The 26,922-nt window shown below is 41.7% G+C and overlaps 1 protein-coding gene across 15 annotated transcripts in view; it reads right to left on the reverse strand.

Annotated features, from left to right (window-relative positions):
• Positions 1-441: 441 nt before the first annotated feature.
• LOC135103483 (G-protein-signaling modulator 2-like) overlaps positions 442-26,922 on the reverse strand; it is an 83,199-nt gene continuing 56,718 nt past the window's right edge. For 4 of the 15 annotated variants that reach the window (XM_064009830.1, XM_064009831.1, XM_064009833.1 and 1 more), the window contains exons 3-14: positions 23,542-23,765; positions 19,266-19,401; positions 18,566-18,708; positions 16,588-16,711; positions 16,132-16,247; positions 14,146-14,410; positions 12,491-12,646; positions 11,494-11,631; positions 10,466-10,727; positions 9,831-9,869; positions 7,796-7,995; positions 442-7,519 (exon numbers count right to left, since the gene is read on the reverse strand). In XM_064009830.1, the coding sequence (XP_063865900.1) occupies positions 7,232-7,519; positions 7,796-7,995; positions 9,831-9,869; positions 10,466-10,727; positions 11,494-11,631; positions 12,491-12,646; positions 14,146-14,410; positions 16,132-16,247; positions 16,588-16,711; positions 18,566-18,708; positions 19,266-19,401; positions 23,542-23,765 (2,091 nt within the window). In that variant the 3' untranslated portion in view covers positions 442-7,231. Of the gene's footprint in view, positions 7,520-7,795; positions 7,996-9,830; positions 9,870-10,465; positions 10,728-11,493; positions 11,632-12,490; positions 12,647-14,145; positions 14,411-16,131; positions 16,248-16,587; positions 16,712-18,565; positions 18,709-19,265; positions 19,402-23,541; positions 23,766-25,622; positions 25,644-26,402 lie in introns of those variants that run through there. The other 11 variants (XM_064009835.1, XM_064009836.1, XM_064009824.1 and 8 more) reach the window with 10 other exon arrangements.

Below are 26,922 nucleotides of genomic sequence, written 5' to 3' on the forward strand. Positions count from 1 at the left end.
GGTCTAAACAGTATCTTCTGATGAGTTCTGTGTCTCTAAGTTCATTCAATACATCCTTTCTGGATAAATAATTTGTGAGCTCAAGATGCTGTGAAGCAGCCATCTTGGCTGTGGACAGGGCACATTTGTGTTTGGAAACGGATTAAGCCATTTTACATTGATTCCTATGGGTAAAATAATTTTGTTTTTTTTTAATGGCATTCAGGAACAAATTAAGTTCGAGAACCAAGGTTTCATAGTGTATATATATATATATATATATATATATATATATATATATATATATATATATATATATATATATATATATATATATATATATATATATATATATATATATATTTTTTTTTTTCAGGACATGTGGTGGTGTTACACTTAGCTAGTGCCAGTGTGCCAGAATGCAGCACATCAGTACCTTGTGTCACTAAAGAACCTTGCAGATTTAGGTTCACAATTTATTTGTTACTGTTTACAGAAACTGCAAAAAGTAAATGTTGTAGTATGATATACTACAAAATATTCTACAATGTTCAGGTCATCCTGGCAATATTTTGGCAACACGAAGACAAAATGTTTCATAAAGAACATTCTATCTCCTCATCACCTTAACACAATACAAATCTCATGTACACATTAAAAGAAAATAGAGTACTCTATAGCAAAACATTTGATCCCATTAAAAAAATTGCTTAAAACATAACTGGCAGACTTTGTATTACATCATTACAGTGTTTTGGACCTTATTAAGATTGCTGAGATTGCTGCAGATTACTTTTTATTTTTATTAAACTAGATTTTTTTCTAATCTTTGGAACTTTGTGCACACTTACCATATGTGATGGGATTTTTAACTTTTCACTCTGTGTACGTATGTGTGGTGTTGTATGGTGTGTGTTATAATGTAATTGTTAGAGAAATGTGCTCCCTGTCTGGTGATATCTGCCAAAACCACAATTTACTCAAAACTTCAAATCAATATGTTATTATGCAAGAAGAAATGCTATTTTCTGCTTCCATCTTATAGTTTTTTTTTTACTTGAACTAGACTTCTAATTTTGGCACACGTCATATATGTAGCATCAAAAGTGAACACGCAAAGCACAGATAGTCTGAGGTGAAACACGGAGTTGTGACTAATATGAAGTGTTTGGTTTCAATGGGCTGAAGGGCGAGAGATTCTCAAGGAATTTATCTCAGACTGGGATGTATCATTACAGTGACCAGGTGGTGGTGTGTATGTGGATGCTGCATGGTACCAGGGTACTCATGCACTAGAATGAGGCAAACACCAATCAAAACTGACAAGCAAAGAAACTGTGTTGATAATAAGAGAAAATTTCAGTGTAATGAAACTGAGTAATTAAAAGTAATATGAGTGAAAGCAGGCTGACTTGGCAGAAAAATACAAAAGGTACTAGTCACGCAGTGAGTGGAGATCAAGGAGGAGGCTATGATATGTGTCTGAGGGTCATGCATGCACACACTCATCAACACATGCACTCAGGTACACACAGCCACACACATATACATGGGAGCAGTTAAGCTACAATAAAAGCTATTGAGAACTTGACTAAATCAATAATGACCCAGATGAACACAGTGAGGGAGTGGAAGACAAGAGAAGCTTAAAGTTTAATATACACTTGAAACAACCTGACAGGCAGTGGTGCCCTGGAGGGGAAGAAGAGCTTGACTAAGTGACTATGAGGAGAGGCAAGAAGAGAAGATGCATGATGAATAAGGTATTTGAAAATAAATATTTTTCTCTGAAATACCAAACATTGTCTGGTGAGGCCCAACTGTGTCTGGGGAAGGTAAAAGCAATCAGACAGAACTTCACACCAGGAACAACAAATACTGTAAAGTCAAAAGACTTGAGATGGATACTCTTCTACATATTTTTTAAGGATATAATTGAGATTTTAGATAAATATGGAGACTTGTATATTATCAATGCAAAAAAAAATGTTGACCATATATATTCTTGATATAAAACTAGTGCATAATTTGTAGGTAAATGTAATTGTATGTAGAACTCTACATTCATGCTGAAAATCCACATAATCACATTTCTCTGATGTCAGTGGCTCTCTTGCAAAGTTCAGTGGAATTTGGCATCAGAATAATACCTTTCTTCATAGTGTCCATTTGTTTGGATGCTGTGCCTGCCACACAAGAGGAAGACTCCAAATTGGCATTTAGAGAGAGCACTGGTGAGGACATCCAGCTCTGCACTTTGACCTCCTGCACACACTACACAGCTTTACTGGCTCACACACAGAAAAGTAAGCTATAAAACAATTGGCTGGACTGCATACTTAACATGCAAACACTCAAGATGGTGAAGCATGTTGGTAGTTTTAATGGTTAATTATGCAAATTGCTCTGAAGAAAAATATAATGAAAATCTTAAAAATATAATATTACTTATGTATTCAGAAATCATTACCATTGTCTTGATACAGAACTAGTATCTCCTATGGCACCCCATTCCTAATCAAGTCTAAATATCAAAATATTATGTATATGTTCTCAAGAAATTATTTTGAAAATTTTCATGAACCAGGTGCCATCCTCATGCATAGGTGGGGACTCATTAGTCCCAGATGTCTCTGAGTGAAGGGTGAAGGGAGGGGAGGGCTTAGCACAGCCACCTCAGGACTTTAATTGCCTTGAAAAGGATCAGCTTATGAAGCAGAATGCAAGGTTCTAAGGAGCAACTGCAAGGTTCCATCTACAAGGAGAATTTGACCCTATCAGTACTAATTTTCTAAATGTCTTTGGCCTTACTGTCCAAACACCTTGTCCTAACCTAGCTTTTAGTAAATATTAAGGTGAGACATCTATATACAAACTATGCTTAGTAATAAATCAAGCAATTACTCAGTATTTTCTTAAAAAAGAAAATTCCATGCAGTGCACCATCCTGTAGTCTGCTGGGAGAGTAAGGCAGTAAGGTGACCAGATTTCCTGACACTAAAGGAAACACATTTCTTGAATAATGATGGTGAAGCAGATTTGCTTGAAAACAAAAGCAGATAAAGATATTTTATTTAGCCTAAAATAACAGTGATTGAAAAAAGTGATGTTTCTTGGCTGCTAAATGGAAAAGCAGACATGGAAGGAACCATGCCACTTGTGTGGGAAGAAGCCAAGGTGTATCTGGTAAAGCAGAGTGTATACTGTGGACTGCTCTAGTGAACAAAGCAAAGTGACAAGATATTTTTGGATAAATGGGGAGGAAAGAAATCAGGTGAAATGGCTGGAGTTTTGCTGTACTGCTGGCCTGGGTGATTGGTCAGCCATATCACCAGTCTAAAAATATGTTACACTGAATGCGTCTGTTTTCCTGTGGGCTGTGAGAAGAAACTGCGAAGAACAGCACTAGAGGAATGAGAACTTTTGCCGATGTGTTTTATTTTTCAGTGATAAAAAAATTCAGACTCGGGTGCATGAAATTACATGGATGTGATCAGCATGTGAAAAGATGTGCAACAGGTAATATTAAGGACAGCTCAGAGGGGCTGTTGTGGAGCAGCAATGCTCCACACAAGATGTGCATTGCTGTGTGTACTTACTTTATATGGTAGTTAATGAAAAGGCTGATAAAATTAGGAAACCTACACATTGTTCATCAAGCAGAAGAGCACACACAGGAGAAAAAAATACACATGCCGGTCTGACACAAGCATCTCTCAGATAAATGATAACAATGCCATGAAAACACTTGAGGAAAAAGGTGCTCTTCAATCTTTAACAGATAGCACATTTTAATGCAGTGCCATGGAAAATGACAAATTTGCTGCTTCAGCCAAGCTGCCCAATGAAAATGAGATATGAAATCAGATATGGACTTCAACACAAAATAATTTACCATTTTCCAACATTAAGGAGGCCACATGTTGACTTTATTTTCAAGTAACTATCCTACCTATCCACAGCACTACCACCACCAATGTTTCTCATACTGTCATGTCTACTATCATGCTGTGGAAATACATAAACATCCTAGCCATGGCAAGCCAGGGCATGTTTGCATGTCCTGACACATAGTTTACAGACACTACATGCCATTTAACATGGAAGGCTAATGCCTCATTCCTTACCTCTGCCTAATGAGAATATATAGCTAACATTAATTTCCAAGGCTTTGTGAAAGATTTTCCTTCTCTTCTGAGAGAAGATAGTAATATTAGATACTGTTATGTGAATGACAATACTTCTAAATTAGAAAAGTTTATATTTCTGGTTTGTTTGGGTGTGAAGGATGTAGTATAGTGCAACTACATCCCTGAAAATGAGTCCCAAGAGGGAAATAAGAGTCAGGGGTTGTATTCTACAAACTGCCATAGCTAAGTCTATTGGTCATAGCAAAACAAAATGGTGCATTTCAGACTCTGTCAATATACTCTTTTGGTCATCCAAAACTCTAATTATCGGTCATAAAATGCTATGACAAAGTTCATCCTGTCTTAACGCCACTTATGACCGTCAAAAGTATGCCAACATCATGACAACATGGCCATACGTACCATAACACAATCCCCAGCCATTTTTTATTATAAATATAACAAATATTAGTAACTATGAGCAAATAATGTCCTTCTTTGAGGCAATAAAGTAGTTATAAATAACTGACAGGAGCAGTATAATCAGTTTTCCTAAATACAAATAAACGATGCCTTGCACACCCCACCTGTGTCAGGCTGTCAGCCATAATCTTATCATGTATATCATATTTCCTTTGATTAGATACACTAACTTCCCCAAAAGTCATAATATGAAGCCACAACAATTTAAATCCAAGAAAATAATGTCAAGAACCTATTTCTTTCCTTAAATTTAAAGTTGTCAAATTGTGAGCATGTGTTCTAGTGGCAGACATTGACTGAGATATAACCAATGACTTCTGATGGCCATAAGACCATTGGTCATAAATTCTGTTAGATGTGATGGTTAGCTATGGTCAACCATAAGCACTATGTAGAATATGGGCCCAGAAATATGGACAGATATGAAGAAAATATAGATCAAAATCCTACATGCATTATTTGCCTTACAACACAGATTATGAATCAGGAACTCAATACTATATACTTTCATACAAAACAGCAAAATAATTGAATAATCTTCACAATGTCCAAGTAAAACAGATTATTTGTGAAAAGCAGAACATGCATGACATTGAAAATCAGGTCACCTTACAGGAAGGAGGTCACCACCACAGGTCAGTGGGTGGTGAGGGAGTGGTTGGGGTTACCAGATGGAATAAAAAGTTTGAAAACTACCAAAAAGTCTCCACCTCAACTTTCACAAATAAAAAACAGAGTGGGTTAAATATTCATCTCTTATGTGATTGTCACAGCAGAGGTGATACCATCAGTCATTTGAAATACTCTTATGCTGTATTAGTTATATATCTTCTGGTGGCAACTATTTCCATTTGGAGGATCCAGTAGTCACTGGGTTGCCTTTGACACCACCTGGGGGTGGCTAGGCAGCTCATGTCTCCTCAAGGCATTATTTACTTTTTTTTTTTTTTTACCGTTCTTAATTACAATCACAGCCTGTTTTTCCTGTCAATGGTGAACTTATGTACTGTAGCACTGCTCACACCCTGCAGTCCAATATTGGGCCAAGGCCTACTGGCAACAGGAGGTAAACCTGACCATATTCCATCCATTAACACTCATAAAATTGTGTACACAGTGGATTACCTGGATAATGAGCTGATTCAAATAGTACTAGCATTATATGTTTGAGGCAATGTGCCAATAATACTTATAATACTCACAGGGAGTCAGGAGGAACAAATGTCAGAAGAAGCGGCTGCTGAACACACTCGAGACAAGAACAATGTGGTCGGAGTGTTTGCACCTGAGGAAGGGATGCTTTGGGCACACAGACGACACCCCGCTGTGAAGGTGAAAACTGGCACGTACACACAAAGAAGGGAAAGTTGGTCAGTTGAGAAGCACAGGGGCAGCCACTCACTCAGCTGGTGAGGACATGACAGCAAGCACAGGAGCAATCAGTGGCATGCATACAGTTAGGACAAAGAAAGCACATGTACATAGATATGATGGGGCACTGAGAGACTGCACAAGCTCAGTGTGTCCCTTCGATCAGTCTCCTTGTGTCCAGCCATAAATGGGAGAGGATGGAAGGAGTGGGAGCTGTTTGGGGACACATGGGTCTGTGAAGTACTTCCAGTCCTCTTGATATGGTACTGAAGATTATTGTAACACTACTGTACATGGCCACAGAGACTGCCTTCTCCTTCCCCCCCTCCTGTTTGCTGCTCTGAATGCCTTCCTTGGAAGAGCATTTTGTTTGCTGTCACTTCAGTCTGTCGGACCAAAAAAATATCTGTTCACTGCTCTCTTATCTTTTTTCTTATAATTATTACTGTGGATGATTTTCCAGCTTGGGTACTGAAATTGTAGAGTCCTTGGAGAGTGCGCATCATTCCCAATACAATCTGTTCAGTGACCCACACTTAGAGTACATACCACTTTATACACAATATACAACTAATGTACATAATATTCTCTGTAATATTTCTTCCACAAAAATATAAAAGTAATATGAAAAATCTTAAGATTCTATACACAGTACTGAGAATAATAATTGTGTCTAAATAAATCAAGTTTTCCAAATGTCTCCCTCATGGAGCATTCAATTATAACTAACCCTTTGTCTGGCTCAGCACTCCACCCTCCCCTGACTAAGGTCCACACTTCCTTCCCGTTACTCTCTCCAGTGTGCATGAACAGCCCCATGCAAGAAGGACTCCCCAAAAACACTCAGAGCAGGGAAGTAGGAACTCTAATAAATCCCAGTAACTCTACCAAGACCCAAAATGAAAGTGGGGGTCTTGATCCCATAGTCCCTGTGAGGTGTCACATGATTTCCATGACAGATTTTTGTTGAACTGATTTAAGAGACAATTTATCTTTTAATTTTTGAGAGTTAAAGCACTCCATCAAGGTAACTTCCCAATCTGAACTGAGTACAAAAGATGTGACCCCCTTTCAAGATCATAACTAATTGAGTAAACATGGGGTGGGTGGGTGGTGATAAAAATAATAGCTTTTAAGATTATGCATTGTAAAAGCATTTCCAAATACATCTCTTAGAAGAAAGATCTCTCAACAACACCAACCATGGCATTTCTGAGGGTGTGAGTTAAAAAAATAAGATCAATAAACATCTTTCTTAACAAACATGCTCACTTCCTTCCCTTCACCAGCCGGCTCACTAGACCATCCTTGGAAGTGTTGGATGGCTGGGTGGAGGCAGCTGGCGGTGGTGGCTCCTCTTCATCCGTGGTGGTGCGGTGATTGCTGGTGCTCCTACTGGCGGCCTCAAGGGGCATGGTGGAGCGCTGGTCCTCAAGGCGCCCAGACTGGAAGCGCATGATGAGGGAGAAGAAGTCATCATCCGGGACGGTAGGGGCGGAGTGGGTGAGGGAGCTCTCATTGGGCAGGGAGCTTCTCTGGTCCTCAATGCGGGAACCCTGTCAATGGAAGGAAGAGCAATAGGAAAATTACTACCACACCTGAGGAAAAGATAGAAAAACATGAAATGAAAACTGTAGAAGAGCAATAGGGAAACAGGAATCCCTGAGTGTCTTCATTAAGAAATTCTCTGCAAGATTACTACTGCCTTGCTCTCACACTGCACTATAGAAATTTGCCTTGAAAGTGGCAGCCAGAAAACAAAGAACAAATTTATTGAAAATAAAGTATATTGTCAGCTGTATAACTGATAATTATTCCTTCTGTTGACCCACCTGACATCGCATCAGCATGTCAAAGAAGTTATCATCTGGCAGGGGTGTTGAGTCACTCGCTGCCACAGAGAGCCGCTGAAGTATGACTTGCTGGTTGTTGAGGCCAGGCAGCTGAGGGAGGGAGGCTCTCTGCTCATCCATCCGGCGACTCTGCATCCCAGCAATGCTCTCCATCAGTTCCTCCAGTACACCACAGTTGTCTGAGAAACAGGAATAAGAGCACTGAAGTGGGAATGGACATGTTCTGTTGCCTGCAGTTAAGGAATGAAGTGAGATACTGAAAGCCTTATGTTATCTCTTCTGGGTAACAGAGTAATGATGGTATGTCTTTTTGAATGATGTTTATAAATGTAGCCATATAAGGTGTGCTCTGCTTGTGGTTCTGTGTTCTTGCAAGCACTTCCCATATTGGACCTATGGCATCTTTGTTTCATGCTATGTAGTGGATGGGTGGCAGCCATATTGGCTGTGTTTTGTGGATGTAAAGTGAGTTTGCCAGTAATTTATGGGCCTAGGTAAATCCTACACTCACAAAGACATCTTGCTCTGTGCCTCAGTATCTTGCGAGCCGCAATAATGACTACATGAGATTTTTGGTTCCCCTGTCTGAATCCTCCACTGAGCATGTTCAGCTGGTGACTGTTTCTCTACTTCACGCAAGGGCCTCTCAGTAAAAGTGCTATCAGTAGAGAGTTAGAAGTTACTTTCAAGCTCCAAAAGTGGTGTTACAGAAGACAGTGATGGAAGCAGGGTAGAATATAAGGCCCTTGTCGGGGAGGTGGAGCCCCAACACTGACTCCTAAGAGTTATGACCTGGAGGATGATTATTTTTTCTGTGGTGAGTGTGATATTATAGATTCTGATAATGCAGTTTACTGTCCTTCAGGTTCCTCATCTTCAAAATATGAGGGTGAGCAATTAGAGTTACAGATGTGGAAATCACATAATATCTCTTTACATATTTTAAGTTACAAGACAATGGAAAAATTGCCTACATGTGAGTGAATGATTATGGGTTACAAGTAAGGGAAATGGAAGCAGAATTCTGAGGAAGCAGAGAGCCTCAGCTGTGGGCCTCACCAGACTGCAGGACTGTGTGCACTGCTCTCAACACTAGTAGGGTTGCTTAGCAGTGAGTTTTTACACTTCATTATTTTACCCACAGGAAATTTATGTGATATGCAAAGGAAGAATTGATAACTGGTATGTTGTTAAGGCTTATGGGATCAATTAAAGCAGAGCAGCTAGGAAAATAATAATGGAAAATTACCATTTTCTGATATTTTGGTAAAACTATTCGGGCTTGGAGGACTATCTCTGATGATGTCTTAAAGGGGTTCAAGCTTATCACCATAAAGGAAAATCAAATAAATGAAGCCCAGGATGTCTAATTATGCTCTTGGTTAGTAAATAAATAAAAAAAAAGTCAATAAAATAAAACAAACCTGATGGCTTATTATATTCCAGGTCTTGAAAACTAACTAATAAAATATATAAAATCTATGAAGACTAATCTTCCTTCTTGGTCAAGTAAAGACCAGACTAATAACAGACAATCTGACTATGGATAAGTGCTGCCACAGTAATCCTTCTTTATAATGGACTGATGTTTCCTAATAATCATTCATACCATTGGTGTGTTTATGTCTTCAGGTGAGACAGTATTGCACTGACCATATGGGTATTATAACTATACATCACCACTGCACAGCTGCTAACCCTTTCGCTATGATATGTAGCAATACACAGCACTAAAAGCACAGTAAACATTGTTTACAATCTTCTACAAAAAGAAAAGGGATTAAAATGATAGATTTTCCAGTATAATGTTTAGAGGTGGCTACAAAACAAAAGAAAATTCATATCCAGATTCTAAATCCTTTCATTATATATATCTTATTGTTATTCACTTCACCAATGCATGCATTCTAAGAGGTGCACTCTATATTTAAGTCCATTAGAGGGAAGGATTACCCTGCTACTCACACAGTCTATGAGTGTCAGCTACAGTAAGCTCTATCAGTCCTGTGCTTACCAAGTTTTAGTTTGGGTACTTGAAGAGGAAGGTCCACTCCTGAGAGGCAATGATGGTAAGACAAAGCACAATTATAATGCTGTGCTGTATAGATTATATAAACACTTAACAGCTCCTCTATCAGTAATGGTGGGGACTAACTGCTAGGTGGATTGCAATGTGATCCTTGTTATGGCTGCTGTATGTTTAATAATGTGGCTTTTAGTGAGAAGAGTTGAAGGACTTTGAGAATATTATCTCAAATGAAGCAACAACAAATGATAATAGCAAGTGTTCAAGATTATTAGGATTGCAATTCAGAAAAGAATATAAGAAACAATACTAATACTAATAGATGTTTTAACAGTAGTGAAAAAAGTACTATCAATAATAGTGGTAATAGTAATAGTAGTACAATTGTCAATGTAATGGAGAGAGAGAGAGAGAGAGAGAGAGAGAGAGAGAGAGAGAGAGAGAGAGAGAGAGAGAGAGAGAGAGAGAGAGAGAGAGAGAGAGAGAGAGAGAGAGAGAGAGAGAGAGAGAGAGAGAGAGAGAGAGAGAGAGAGAGAGAGAGAGAGAGAGAGAGAGAGAGAGAGAGAGAGAGAGAGAGAGAGAGATAATGATGGATGGTTATGGGAGATGCAATGACCACTCACTTGCACCACTGTCAGAGGGTGTGGTGGTGCCATTTGTGGAGCCAGTGGAGGAGAGGGAGCCACCATGGTCTCTGGTCTGGGTGGTGGCACTGGCAGGAGGAGCTGCTGACCTGTCAGACTTCTGCTGCTGATTGGGATGGTTCTCCTTGTTCCCGTCAATGGACAGAGTGCAGCGTTGGTCATCCATCCGTTTGCTCTGGAACCTGGACAGCAACTCGAAGAAGCTGTCATCATCCATGCTGGATTCCTCATTGATGGATTTCTGTTTGTGAGGGAGAGGAAGGGAGCGTCAGTAGAGGTGGTGGCAGTGGTGGTGGTGGTGGTGGCAGCTGTCTTGAAATGGTGGTGGAGAGGAAGCACCGTCTTGTTTGGCTGTTTGATTAAAGAACTCAGAAGCAGAAGAGATCACTTTGTACAACTATGTGCACATGTATATATACACACACAAAGATGCATATGTGCACACACGCGCATTTAAACATATGTACACACGCACACACACATACAGGAAAGGGGTTACGAAGCACAGCCATGAGTGGAGGATTACAGTTATTGTTAAATATACTGAAAAGTAACTCAAATTGCTTCTTATCATGGGAAGTTTGGAGATTTATGCTAATTTTTATGATAGATAAAGCTGAACTCAACCATTTCACAAAATTTGTGGCACATCAATTTGTACATATTAAAAGTTATTATGCCTTATCACATTTAACATATACAATCAGAATGAAATGAAGTCCAACAAGAATTAATATGCAAGGACCAGATGAGAAATAAGAGAACCACACTGAATGCCATGATACACCCATAGCATCTGACTGACTGCCTCAAGCAAGGCCAGGGATGAGGTAATGTACATTATGCTACAGGAGTCATACCATTTAGGGTGTGAGACACATTTGGGAAGTCCTGTGGAAACCCAAGCTGCAGTATCACATAGAGGTAGGAGAATATTAGTCTGCATCTGCATAGCCACATGAAAGCGTAGGGTAAATAAGCGCTGGGAGAGAGGTATGGACACGCACATTTTTATCAGCATGAGAACTAGAGGTGTAGGAGGTGGGGCCGTTAACAGGGTGGCGGGCATCCTCCGAAGAGTGAGAGCCAATGCCGGCATCCTCGCTTTGGTATTTCCGGAGGACACCCTTGGCATCGGGGGTCATCTGAAAGGTACGGCAAGTACTGGCCTGAGCTCCTCATCAGGACAAGCCTCTCCTGTCCTCACTCTCTGTCCTTGCACATGGGGCCAAGCACTGTGCTGAGCTTGAGAGCATTGCTTCTGGGAAAATTTCGGCAAATCTGACCCAGTGAAGGGTATTCCTCAGTGTCTCAGGCATGCTTGATTTGTAGGCAATGGCTACAGCTACAACTATTAGGTCACAAGTGCAAAGTTACCTACTTTTCAACACAGCTACAACTATTAATCATAGAACTATCAAAGAACAAAACTGCAATATTTCCTTTGTCTTGAACTTTGCTCAAACTTATGCTACTATTTCCATAGTCAACCCTTCAATGTAAAGTGAGTTCCACCTGCTGTCCAACCACCACCCAGCATCACTGCTGCTGTGGGCAGTGTCTGGTCTGATGTCTGGCTTGCCCCAAGATGCTGTGAGTCAGCCACACCAGACAATTTTTTCAAATTTCAAAACTACAATACACACTTATCTTGGTCAGACCAAGGTTATTAGGAAACTAGCAAAAGATATCAATGAACACAATTAAATATATATACACAGAAACTGAATCTACCTGAAACTGATATTTCAGGTCTAAATTAATGGGAGTGTTGCATTTAGTATATACACTAAATAAATGTAAGTATTCATAAACAAGAAACATTCAAGAATGAAGTAAACTATAAAAGTTCATTCAATGACAAACACACAGACATTATTATGCACAAGGGGTGAATTAAAAAGAAAATAACACTGAGTATAAAAATAAACAACTGAAGTGGAAGTTCATGCAAGCAGCAGTGGCAGCGGTGGCAGCAGCAGCAGCAGCAGCCACAAAAGATACCTTCAGGAGGTCCATATTTTCCATAGACTTCCTCCTTGTCCTTGCCTTGTTGTCCTCTGCTGAGTCCTGATCAAATGGCGCAGGGGGAAGACCCAGCACCTTGCGGATGTCACTCAGGTTCATCTGGGCGGCAGCCTGGCCAGTCTTGTCACCAATCTGGCACAGGCATGAGGGAAGCGGTGAGTAGCATGCAAGGTGCATGCATGCATACGTATGTGTATGCATGCATGCATGTCTGAATGTGTGGCAAGGTGGAGGTGAAGCAGAGTGGACAGCAAAGAAATCTTTAAGCTGCAGGTGAAGAGAGAAGTGGTTAGAAAAGGAGGTCTTAATGTGAAGTCAAGAAACAAGAGGTGTTAAGTAGAGTGGAGTGGCTCAGGTTTGTTCTTCATAGATGCAGGTCCTTCCCTGGAGCCACAGCACAAGTGGTTATGAATGACAGGATTCAAGTCCTATTACATAATTGAAAGACAGTGATGAAAGGCATTTCATAATGAGTTCATGTTGCTTGTTATCTATATCATTATGGTATAATTCTTCTTATATTCACCATTAAGACTTTTCTCGCATTTGGCATATTCTTCTTCAATCAACCCTTGGCTTCAGTATGAAATCTTGAAAAATTTCCAGCACATAAACAGTGTACTACATCTGACATTAAAAGGACCTATGCACTCTTGCTCTTTCAGCAACAGTACTAGTTTAACAAGACTTACAAAACTACCTGTGGGATTATCTGCCAGGAAATACACACATTAAATATATTGTCTGAGGCAAGAGAAGGTAATCAATACTAGTTTCAATATAAGAGTAGAAAATAATAATGATTCAGTGACTTAAGACATCACATTGTTATTGAGTTTTGGTAAAGGAAGATATATAACAGGAATGGCAAGGATTCTGAGTAAAATAAAGACCAGCAAATTAAAAATGAAGCACTATTATTACCTGATGGGAATAGAACAAGACTCTCCTGATGCAGTAATGTGACTAATGATTGCAATGCTCACTATGATAACAAATACATCTAGGGCCATAATTTAAGACACCCCAATTAATGAGCTTCAATAGAAAAAAATGTATTGAGGGAGAGAGAGAGAGAGAGAGAGAGAGAGAGAGAGAGAGAGAGAGAGAGAGAGAGAGAGAGAGAGAGAGAGAGAGAGAGAGAGAGAGAGAGAGAGAGAGAGAGAGAGAGAGAGAGAGAGAGAGAGAGAGAGAGAGAGAGAGAGAGAGAGAGAGAGAGAGAATATCATACAAATTCTTGCCTATATCTGAATTCACTCTTAAATCAACTCATATGGTGCAGATCTTACTTACCATGCTAAAATTCTGCAGTATAGGAAAACAGAGTTAAAGAGAAGTGCAGAGTCACCCTTCAAATGAAAAGAAAAAGTAGTCTTGGCTCAGAAAATATTCCTGAGGTGATAAGACTAGAAAGACTGTACTGTTATGGGCTTGTAAGGAGAGGATGAGAACAAATGAATGAAGGATGTTAATAAGTTTCTAGTGAAGGGTTTAAATTTTTGCCATTGAGGTAAATGAAGGTGTAAGAGAAAAGTTTTGAGTGAAGCATGTTAACCTCCAGTGGAAAGTTAAGATTTTAGTAAGACATGACAGCGAAGGAGACTAAAAACTGAGACAAGACTTCTGCATACCTCTTTGGAGATCTCAAGGTGTCTGGTGGCATAGTGCAAAGCCTTCTCATTGTTGTTGGTGGCAGAGTAAGCATTTCCTAAACTCCAGCAAGCCCGACCTTCTCCAACCTTGTCCTTGAGCTCTTCAGCGATGGCCAGGTGGCGCAGGTGGTATTGGATGGCCATGGCAAAGTCCCGCAGCAGAGTGTATGTGTTGCCGAGGGAGTAGCACGCTTGGGCCTCCACAGCACGGTCACCAAGCTCCTGTGCCAGATGGAGGGTTTTCCTGCCAGAAGCAAGCATTCAGCACTGGTGGCTATGGGGCACCCACACACACACGCACGCACGCACGCACGCAAGCACGCACACACGCACACACACACACACACATACTTGTTGAGAAGAATAAGGCAGGCCTTTGCATATATGGATGAAGAGATGATCAGAAAGATGATCATGTCGCTGATAAGACCCAGACTAGAATATGCAGTAGTAATGTGGTTGCCATACAAGAAAAAAGGATAAAAGGAAGTTGAAGAGAGTTCAGAGAGCAGCTACGAAGATGGTACCAAATATCAGGGACTTGTCATAGGAAGAGAGACTGGCAAGGATATATCTACCAACACTGGAAAAGAGGAGAGAAAGGGGAGACTTGATTGCAATATATAAAGCATATGAGGGAACAGAGGAGGTGGACCAGAGCGACTTAATGGTCTGGAATACATAGGACACTAGAGGACATGGAAAGAGGCTGAAGAGGAGTGCTTGTAGAAGAGACATCAAAAAGTACAGTTTCCCATATAGAAGTGTTGATGTATGGAACAGTCTGGATGAGAAGATTGTAAATGCAGAAAGTATACATGGATTCAAGGCTAAGTTGGATATTAAAAGATATGGAGATGAGACAGCACGAGCATAGCTCTTTTCCCATAAAGCACAACTAGGTAAATACACACACACACACACACACACACAAGGTGGTGAAGAGATAAGTATGTGCAGAAATAAAGTTTCTTCAAGAGAAAAATACATAACTTAAATGTATTAACAGAGGTACTATCATATACAAACAATATACACACATCTAGAGAATATTATGATTTGTCATTATAAAACATTATGAGCATGACTCAATCTTAAAACAGCATTATTTGATAAATACACACCAACTCTCTCTCTCTCTCTCTCTCTCTCTCTCTCTCTCTCTCTCTCTCTCTCTCTCTCTCTCTCTCTCTCTCTCTCTCTCTCTCTCTCTCTCTCTCTCTCTCTCTCTCTCTCTCTCTCTCTCTCTCTCTCTCTCTCTCTCTCTCTCTCTCTCTCTCTCTCTCTCTCTCTCTCTCTCTCTCTCTCTCTCTCTCTCTCTCTCTCTCTCTCTCTCTCTCTCTCTCTCTCTCTCTCTCTCTCTCTCTCTCTCTCTCTCTCTCTCTCTCTCTCTCTCTCTCTCTCTCTCTCTCTCTCTCTCTCTCTCTCTCTCTCTCTCTCTCTCTCTCTCTCTCTCTCTCTCTCTCTCTCTCTCTCTCTCTCTCTCTCTCTCTCTCTCTCTCTCTCTCTCTCTCTCTCTCTCTCTCTCTCTCTCTCTCTCTCTCTCTCTCTCTCTCTCTCTCTCTCTCTCTCTCTCTCTCTCTCTCTCTCTCTCTCTCTCTCTCTCTCTCTCTCTCTCTCTCTCTCTCTCTCTCTCTCTCTCTCTCTCTCTCTCTCTCTCTCTCTCTCTCTCTCTCTCTCTCTCTCTCTCTCTCTCTCTCTCTCTCTCTCTCTCTCTCTCTCTCTCTCTCTCTCTCTCTCTCTCTCTCTCTCTCTCTCTCTCTCTCTCTCTCTCTCTCTCTCTCTCTCTCTCTCTCTCTCTCTCTCTCTCTCTCTCTCTCTCTATTTGCTTTATGGAATCAAACTGCAGTAGAAGATATGACCTATCGGAAAATGCATGCAATGGCAATGTCCTTGTCATGCTATTTCCTGTCACTTGTGAAGGGATGATGCAGATGACTTGGTGTCAGCCTCACAATGACTTACTTGTAGTGATCAGCAGCTGTCTCAAACTTGCCCAGGAAAATGTGGGCATTTCCAAGGTTGCTGTGTGCTCTCCTCTCGGCAGCCTTGTCTCCAAACTCCTTGGCTATGGCTAACCGCTGTGGGAGGTTGGCTCATTTCAGTGCATGGAAAATGCTCATGGTACATTATTATAGCAGAAATTACAAATAACAAATTAATGATGGGAGTTGAACATGTGGTGTAGGAATAACAGAAGAACAAAAAGATTATGTGAATAAAAATTAAAGAATATAAAATGTTAAAAGGACATAAAGAGATTTTGCTTCCCACACAAACATTAATGCTTTAAATATTCTGGTGCAGAAGCAGTACAAGTGAGGAACATTTCTGAGTCTAGAATTAAGTAAAAGTAAATATGGTGCCATTGACATGAGCCTACATCAAACCTTATATATTACAACACACACATACACACACCTCACTGTGGTAGCTGATGGCCTGAGTGAAGTTGCCCAACAGGTAATGTGTGTTGCCAAGATTGCCACATGCTCGCCCTTGGGCAGACCGGTCATTCAGCTCCTCCATCAAGCGCAAATTAGCTCTGCCGGACAAAAGCTTAGATAAGTATGATGTAAAGTACTCTTATGAGGAAGGCACATCCCTGAGTTCCCCTTTCTTCTAACTTGTTGCTGTCACCATGATCACCAACCACTCATGTTTCAACAGATAAGTTTTGGAGCAGCATGCCTCTTCCTCATCCTTCACCCTGTAACATGTATAATTTAGGAAGAGACAGCATGGTACATAGAGATAGAATCTATAATTTTGATGGACATACATACATATATGATTTTACATGGTGCTACATTATCATACACATTACTGTTGTAACCTTTAAACCCTCTAATTCATCACTTTAGTTCCAAGGTTACAGACTAACTTGTGTTAGTTGCAAGATACATCAAACTTCAGGAGCCAAACAACACTGCCAAGGATTTCATCACTGGTTAAATTAAAGGAATAGAGTAGACACAAGGGAGCAAGTAAGCAGGACACTGAGGCTGAATATGACTCCTGAGAATGACAAAGGTTTTACTAATTGCAGGAAATCAGGGATACAATTAACTCAAACAGGATATCCTCCCCAGTTTAAATTATTTTTAACACATATCTACAGCCATGGTTAATACATGTTCTATATTTAGTGGTTTGCAAACTATCAATTAAATAGTTTTTACAACACACAGTACCATCACCATTAACACAACCACCACTTCCATCCCTGTCAATTTTCTAGGCCCTTAACTCACTACTTCAAGTACAGCCCCCATCATGTTACTCTCAACAGCTGAGTGGCCTTAAAAAAACAGTCACAAGGTAATATAACAAGCTAAATCTAATGGTAAAAAATTGGCCTGGATGCATTTTTGTTGGTGCACTTGGCTCAACAAAAATGCCTGGCCAAGAGATGCTCAAAGTTAGCCCCTTCCTTGTAGAACTTCTTGTTTGCCTTGCTGGAAGTATGTATTGATGTAAATTGAGTAGTGGCCTCAAAGTATAGCCTGAGTCTGAAAAGAGAGAGAGAGAGAGAGAGAGAGAGAGAGAGAGAGAGAGAGAGAGAGAGAGAGAGAGAGAGAGAGAGAGAGAGAGAGAGAGAGAGAGAGAGAGAGAGAGAGAGAGAGAGAGAGAGAGAGAGAGAGAGAGATAACTGGGACACACCTATAAACAACACTCCTGCTGGCATCAGGCTTAAACAGAAAACAACAAATGGTAACCAATTGATCAGGACCTAAATGGAGCAAATGAGATATCTTTGTTAAATGACACAAACATTTGATACAATGCCAAAGATGTGGTGGTGCAGCTGAGCACCACCACATCTTTGGTGGCATGTGCAATGTTGCCACTGGGACATGGAAAAAATTAACACACACTCATCACATCAGACCAAGCTTTATAGAGCACATAAAATCAAAATGTATTTGCAATGCTGCCACCAGAACATTAAAAAGCTGAACACACATCATGTCAGACCAAACTTTACAGAACACATATGCTTGAAATGTAACCAATAAAGATGCTAATTCTGCTATCACCACCAGGGATAAACACTAAATAAGGTACATACCACAAATAATATTAAAAAGAATAAATTGTGAACATAAATACTGAGCTGAGATAAAGTATTTTACAGCAGTGTAGTACCAAAGGTCAAAAATTTCAAAATGCACATACTTCAGGTTCCGCCACAAATTTCCATCATGATAAGTTAAGTTAGGTTAGGGTGGAAGAATTTATACCAAGAGAATCATTTGCTGGAAATTTTCATGAAAGAATCACTGTGGGTGGAGTTTACTGGAGCAGAATTTCTAGTAGTGTCACAAACTGCTACAAAAGTTTATAGGAGTACAGTTTCTAGCAGCATCAAACAGCTACAGAAGTTATGGATACTCACGCATAATACTCAACAGCTTTCTGCAGGCAATGCTTCACCTCATCGCTGAACCCGCCCGGCTCCTGGGGTCCAATGCGGCCCAGGTGCTTCCCCTGCGCATGGTACACATTGCCCAGGTTGTACAGCGCCCGGCCCTCCCCAACCTGCAACAAGAACACAGCAGCTTGTTAAGACACTGTTGCCACTATTGGAATACTTTAATGTTGGTTTGTTTGACTGGCAATTTAAAGAAGAAGGAGGAGGAGGAGGAGGAGGAGGAGGAGGAGGAGGAGGAGGAGGAGGAGGAGGAGGAGGAGGAGGAGGAGGAGGAGGAGGAGGAGGAGGAGGAGGAGGAGGAAGAAGAAGAAGAAGAAGAAGAAGAAGAAGAAGAAGAAGAAGAAGAAGAAGAAGAAGAAGAAGAAGAAGAAGAAGAAGAAGAAGAAGAAGAAGAAGAAGAAGAAGAAGAAGAAGAAGAAGAAGAAGAAGAAGAAGAAGAAGAAGAAGAAGAAGAAGAAGAAGAAGAAGAAGAAGAAGAAGAGCATATACTTATAAAGGACACAAAAATTTAAAGGTACAACTATGCAAACACATACTACAGGAATATCACCAGGTAAACAACTCCTCTTTCCCTCTTCATCAATAAATATATGACTACCATGAAACTCTAAAGAAAGGTGGAGTGATGTGATGTGTCCTTTGGCTGCTTTTCGGCCAGCTTTACCTTGTCCTCCAGCTCCTGAGATATGGACAGGTGGCGTTCACAGCAGCAGATGGCCTCCTTGAACTTGCCCATCACCTTCAGCGTATTGCCCAAGTTGCCTGACGCCTTGGCCACACCCAGCCGGTCACCCATGGTCCTGTCAGAGGGTGGGGAGGAAGGAAGCAGGATGTGAGATTGTGTAAATGTCAATAAACAGCATGGAGACTTTACAAATGATGAAATGGTATGCAAGTTTTGTCTATCTATCTACACCTGATACCTGTTTATAAGATAGGGTAGGTTCTTTTATGTGACAGAAGAAGAAGAAGAAGAAGAAGAAGAAGAAGAAGAAGAAGAAGAAGAAGAAGAAGAAGAAGAAGAAGAAGAAGAAGATAAAACAATAAAAACATCTTTAGCATTAATATCATATAAGACAAAGACAAACGTGCCTCAAATCCTCAACTCTATATCTACGCACATAAATACTAAACACATAATATATAAAACCGCACGAATAGTGAACACTGGAAGAACGCATCCTTAGACTTTCGGAGCAGTGTATGGTTCTCCGAATCTTATAATGCACCCCCACTCCTACTATCCTCGTCCGTTTTAGTGCCTTAACATGTGGTACGGATGGGTATTGTACAATCACTGCCAATGCAATTATCACTGAGTGCTTTAAGTCTTACAATGCAGTAAATAACACAACCAGGGAGGAAAAAAAATAAAAAAATAAATAAATAAATATGTTTGTGGAAGAGCGTACGTACGTCACATCGGGAACAAAGGTAGAGAGGCGAGACTGATGCGGTTTGGCAATGTGCAGAGGAGAGATGAGTACGTGAGGTGGAGGATGCTGGAGATGCACCCACCAGGCAGGAGGAAGAGACAAGATCAAACAGGTTTATAGACGCAATGAAAGAAGACAGGTGGGTGATACCTGTTACATAAGACACAGAAGATAATAAGGTAGACACGGGTGATCTCCTGTGACGACATCTAGCGGGAATAACTCAAAGCAAAAGAAAGCTCTTGCCGAAAAATAAATGCATGCTAAATAGGGAATACATTTGACAGTCACAGCTGTTATGTCCAGCAAATCTCACGTAATAGAAATGTAGGTTACAATGCAAAAAATGAAAACCTACTGATATTGTACAGAATAAACCACAGCTCAAATAAGATACGTGACAAATGGAAGATTACTGAATCCTGAAAGAAAGACTGACGTGTTTACAAAGGAATGAACATTTTTCTTCTAAATAAATGACGTGAAGTTTAGCCATGCACCGACATTTAGCCATTTTAAAGAGGACACTGAAAACTTATATTAGAAAACAAAATGCATGTGCTTTAAAGATTTTCTCCTTAATAATCTTTAGGTATAACACCGCTGTGGATAATTTGAGAGAGAGAGAGAGAGAGAGAGAGAGAGAGAGAGAGAGAGAGAGAGAGAGAGAGAGAGAGAGAGAGAGAGAGAGAGAGAGAGAGAGAGAGAGAGAGAGAGAGAGAGAGAGAGAGAGAGAGAGAGAGAGACGTGAGTTCACCGGAGAAAGAGCGACTAGTGACGTAATACAAGTTAGCTTTACCAAGAGAGCCATGACTAGCCAAGAGGACACGCGGTGTCAGAACATGAAAGCCGCTGACATCACGCCTGGGAACACGAGGGTGAGTGTTGCTGCATTCCGGTGGCAATACAACACACCTCTGGAACTGAGACTAAAATGACCAACTCTTACTGGATCCTTTCTTTGACTTTATTTATTTATTCATTTATTTATTTATTATTATTATTTTTTTTTTTTGTGTGAGAGGCAAGTTGAATACTTTTTTTTTCTCCTCGTCAGTCTTCTTGACACGGGAAAAAATTATAAAGGGAAAAGGAGGAAAAAAAAACTTATTTCACTGACGTACGACCATTTTCCATTCTCAAATACTTATGAAATGATTTAAGGAAAAAAAAATACTTATTTAATTGATGCAAGATAGTTTTCCTTATTCAAATACTACTGTTGACGTGAAATTAGTATGCACGGGATATAGTTTCATTACCTATAAAATACTGCACATTACTATTTATCACTACTGCAGTTTCTCTGTGGAAGAAGTAGCGCTTTCTCGCTCGTAACCTTCGCCTGCTCTAAATGACATCTTTGTTACGACGCCATAACTCGGCCAACTTCCAAATTTCCACACTACCATAACACTTTTATGGCAAAACTTTTAAAAATTTCCTTACGCTACAAAATGGAAAACTTTTTTTTTTTTACTTTCGCAGGCTCAAAAGTTACTAATCAAATAAACACATTTTTTTTTACACATATGTAGGTGTAGCAGCCAAAAATAATAAAAGCGTTCACTTGTTTTCCTTTTAAGGGAAGACTTATAAAACACATTCACTGCAGTAAAAAATGGAAAACTATCTATTCTTTAAAACTTTCGCAAGCTCTCAAGTTACCAATCAAATAAAAAGATCACTTGTTTTTCCTTTGTGTATCAGTGTACAAGTTCAAACATTCTCTTTCTTCTTCCTTATATTCTTTTCGTTATTCGTTCTTTCCTATTTTCTAGTCTTTCTTCTCTTTGCTTGTTTCTCTTCTTTTCATTTAGTTTCCCTTCATTTCTTGTTCCCTCTTCACTAAATGTCAAGTCACCACAAAACTGATAAAAAAAAAAGACGAAAAAGAAAAAAAAACACGTGTGATTGAGTTTCATTTTTATCTGCTTCACTGGAAAAGACTGCAAGCACCGCCAAGCACTCAGGGACCCGCAGTGACTTTTTGCAGGCCCGGGCGTCCATGGAACAAGCGTGGCTGGCGTCCATTTGAGGCATCGACGGGAACAAGACTCAAGATTTACCGCCGCGAAAACACACTTGGCAGGCCGTGTCTCAACCTGCCTCCAGCTACCGAGTTACCGAAGAGAGCTTTAACTCCCTCTCTCTCTCTCTCTCTCTCTCTCTCTCTCTCTCTCTCTCTCTCTCTCTCTCTCTCTCTCTCTCTCTCTCTCTCTCTCTCTCTCTCTCTCTCTCTCTCTCAAACACATACGCACTTATTTTACTTTATGTTTTCCCAAGTCTCTCTCTCTCTCTCTCTCTCTCTCTCTCTCTCTCTCTCTCTCTCTCTCTCTCTCTCTCTCAAACACATACGCACTTATTTTACTCACTTTATGTTTTCCCAAGTCTCTCTCTCTCTCTCTCTCTCTCTCTCTCTCTCTCTCTCTCTCTCTCTCTCTCTCTCTCTCTCTCTCTCTCTCTCTCTCTAAGAATACATTTGCTTTACGTGATCTAAAATGTAAACATCGAGTCGCTTTGTCCACTATTTCGTCTTATTGTGTACCTCATCCTTAGACAAAGGTTCCCCTGGCATTTCTATACCGCAGCACTGTATGACCCCAGTGCTGAGGCGCGGAGCATCAGATGATTATAATTGAAAACTTTTTTTATAAAGTCTTTCTCTTAATATTCCTGACATTCAGTGCTGCATGATTCCAGTGTTGTGGTTTAAAATCAGTGAGGCAACCAATTAATCACTCAATTACTTCATCCTTTCAACTTTACTTCTTTTAATATTTCAGACGCATAACTCTATGATCCTACTGAACAAAAGAACAAGGGAAGCAGTCCTTGCATGAAACATACCTGTCTATTTCCATCTATCATTTTCATGTATATATTTGTATAATCTTTTAAACTCCGAAATTACTCCGTACCAACAATCTGATTAGAGAGTTCATTCCATTCACTTACCACTGTATTTGAGAACCAATTCCTTCCTATCTCTGTATTAAATTCAACTTTTTCATGCTTGAACGCATTATTTCTAACTATCTTGATTACTGCCACTGAGGATTTTGCTTATGTCACCCTTGTTCTATTTCCTATACTCCATAACTCATTAAATGCTAACGATATAACAATAGCCAGTCAATTCGCTTGTAACTCTAGACGATTTTACTGAAGAAAGATACGACTTTACGCAATGAAATATCTGAAATACTTAATGATTTCTCTGGTTGTCAGTGATGTCTCTGGAAATTGTATTTTAAATGTATATAGATCGTATTATAAAGCCTGAGAAGCCGTAACAGTCAATTAAACACCTCTAAGTAGCACTGTGGCGTCTTAAACCAATCAACACTCTAATTTTCAAAGACTTTTCGACATCACTTTGGGGAGCTGGTACTCGTGGGCCTTTTTTTTTTTTCGAACTTTTAGCTGCCCTAGGTCTATACCCCTCTTACATAAAAAAAAAAAAAAAAAAAAAAAAAAAAAGTCAAGCACTCAGCCACTCACCTCGCCACAGTCAGATCCAGCTTGTGGTAGTCCATGGCCTTGTCGTACTCCCCGAGGTAGAAGTAAGCGTTGCCCAACTGGGAGTAGATGGCCGACAGCGTGCGGAGGTCATCGGTGCCCGTCTGGATGGCCGCCTCGAAGAACGCCACGCCAGCCCTGCAGTCCCCAGCCTTGCACAGCCGCTCCCCCTCCAGGGCCAGCTCCAGGCACGTGCTCGAGTCCATCTGTGGCGGGATGGGAGGCAAGGAGAGGACATGAGGGCCTGAGGTGTGTGGGGATAGGAGCAGAAGGAAAGGAAGGAGGACGAGGAGGAGGACAAGAGAGATCGGGGGGAGCAGATGATTTGTGACTAGTGATACTGCATCTTTGTGTGTGTGTATGTGTTGAGGCGCTCTCTCTCTCTCTCTCTCTCTCTCTCTCTCTCTCTCTCTCTCTCTCTCTCTCTCTCTCTCTCTCTCTCATTCCTCGTTCGCCCGCTCTCAGTGCTAAGATTAAAGTTCTATTTCAAGACAGCAAATCTCATAATTCTTATAACGAGTTCTGAAAGATATAAAATAATCTCTCTCTCTCTCTCTCTCTCTCTCTCTCTCTCTCTCTCTCTCTCTCTCTCTCTCTCTCTCTCTCTCGAATACACAAGTAATGCCACCATTTTTAAGACAACTTCAGGTGTATAGGGAAAAAACACAAAGAAGATCCACATTACCACTTCAAACACCACTACCGACAGTAGTAGTAGTAGTAGTAGTAGTAGTAGTAGTAGTAGTAGTAGTAGTAGTAGTAGTAGTAGTAGTAGTAGTAGTAGTACGTGTCACACAACACAACACTCAACACACAACACATGAGTAGTACACCAATCACAACGCATATACCACCACCACCACCACCACCACCACCACCACCACTACTACTACTACTACAATTACAACTACAACTACAACTACTACTACATACACGTCACCCACATCGACAGACCATCCACCACCACCGCCACAATCACAGGCACACGAAGGATAACCTGTACTTGTGATAAAAGAAGAAAGAAAGAAGAAAAAAAAACAAAGACACACATACTACTTAACGAGGAACTGGCTGGGGCGGGAATCAGTTTACGAAAAGGTACGAAAAATCAAGGCAGAATTTATGGATTGAGGACGAAGGACGCGAGAGGGGTGGAGAGAGGGAGGGAGCGAGAAAGAGAGAGAGAGAGAGAGAGGTGGAGAGAGGGAGAGGGAGAGAGGAAGGAGTGAGTGAGGAGGACCGCGTTATGAACTGGAAATGAAAGTGGTGGTGTGGATTTTCGAGTGTCACTGGTTCACTAGGGGTTTCTGAAGGCGCCGTTTCATTTCAGTGCGTTAGGCTCGACCAGTGTACCGGAAAATAAAGAGATCGTGGAAGATTGCACTGATGGAGTAGCAGAAGTAATGGTGGTGGTAGGAGGAGTGAGGCAAAGGATGGTGTTGGTGGTGGTGGTACCAGTAGTTTTAGTAATGGTGGTAGTAGTAGTAGTAGTAGTAGTAGTAGTAGTAGTAGTAGTAGTAGTAGTAGTAGTAGTAGTAGTAGTAGGAAGGAGAGAGAGAGAGAGAGAGAGAGAGAGAGAGAGAGAGAGAGAGAGAGAGAGAGAGAGAGAGAGAGAGAGAGAGAGAGAGAGAGAGAGAGAGAGAGAGAGAGAGAGAGAACCTACTACAATTGAATCACAACTTACAACCACTCAACATCACCTACAACAAAAACAACAACAACAACAACAACAACAACAACAACAACAACAAATACACGTGTTACTAAGAGGACTGAGTATATACATTTACCACTCGATCACCCCACCCAGACACAAAGCATTCCCTGGAGGAGGGGCATCCAACACTGGGCAGTCTTACAGAACAGCCATCCATCCTGAGAGACGTTAAAGCTTCTGCCATCCATCACAACACGGGTAGGGAGGGGATAGGAGGGAGGGGGTTACTACTGAGGGCGATGCGGGGTGGGGGAGTGTGCTTGGGGGTGAATAAAGAGGGTAGCGGGAGGGTGGGGGGCTGTGGTGTGCTAGTGAGGAACGGGAACGCACAACACACACTTAAAACCTTGTTCCTGCAGCGTACCAATCCACGTCAGCTCGCCGCCTCTACCCCTATCCTTCTATCATGGCCTGCAACAAACACAGAGACGGCGAGAGTGAGTCGAGGCGGCGGCGACCAGACTAGCACACTTACTCTGCATAATCCCGCCAAAACACAAGCCAGTCACGATGCTACTCCCTCCATCGTCCACTGCGCCACAGCCTGAACAGCCACGCTACAGTCAGGATAAAGTCACGTCACTCAGGGGACATTTAACATACAGTTGTGCTAAACAGTCATGAGGACGGAGCAAGAACAGTCACGCCAGTCACGCCCCGCCGCTGCCGCCACCACCTCCAACCCGGCCTCACCGCGGGGCCTGAGGGAGGTGGGGCGTCCCAAGGGAGGCACCTCATTCCACCACTGGGTCAAAACTCTCATTAAGACTTCGCTTGTTAAGTTGTTCATGTTTCAGATGCGTACTTGGTGTGACGGCGTCCACGTGCCCTACTTCCCACGTGCCGGAGCGCGCGTGTCCTCAATCACACACACACACACACACACACACACACACACACACACACACACACATATACCAGCGTTCTAACGTTACCGGCTTTCTGACGTTATTCTGGGGGACGCCATTCATACTGATAAAGAAAAATTACGATCCATGGTGTCTTTGTCGACTTTACTTTGTGACATGCTGTGTGTGTGTGTGTGTGTGTGTGTGTGTGTGTGTGTGTGTGTGTGTGTGTGTGTGTGTGTGTGTGTGTGTGTGTGTGTGTGTGTGTATTTACATACCCCGCCACAGGTTGTTCCTGATGGCAGGAGATCGAGTGTTTGCTGCAGCCACACCGGCAGGGCCGCCTCTTGTCCCTGCCTGGCGTACCCTTCCGCAAGGTCCTGCAGGACGACAGAGGACTCCATCACCTCCACCTCCGGATCGGGAGAGGCCAGGTCAAGGGCGAAGGGATAGAGGCTGGGGTGCGGGCGGAGGCAGGGGAGCAGCTCCCGGAAGCGCGGGTCCCGGAGCGGGCTGCTTGGGCAGGTCGATGAGATCAAACTCCAAAAGCCCAGGCCCGGCTGGGGTGCCGCGGGCGGCGGATGGTCGCGCTGTCGCTCTCGCAGCCGACGGTCCAGCACTTGAGTCAGCTCCGCCAGCAGGCCTGATGAGACGGCACCCATGCGCCTGCCAGCCTCCCCGCCACTCCTCGCCCTGGGCCTCGGGCGGCGGGCCACGTTAAGGCACACACCAGCGGCGGCCACCAGCCCCGGCTCACCCAAGCCCGCCCCGGCGCTGCCCTCCACGCTCTCTTCCAGC

The sequence above is a fragment of the Scylla paramamosain genome, chromosome 9 (genome assembly GCF_035594125.1).
Source record: "Scylla paramamosain isolate STU-SP2022 chromosome 9, ASM3559412v1, whole genome shotgun sequence".
NCBI classification, from domain to species: Eukaryota; Metazoa; Arthropoda; class Malacostraca; order Decapoda; family Portunidae; genus Scylla; species Scylla paramamosain.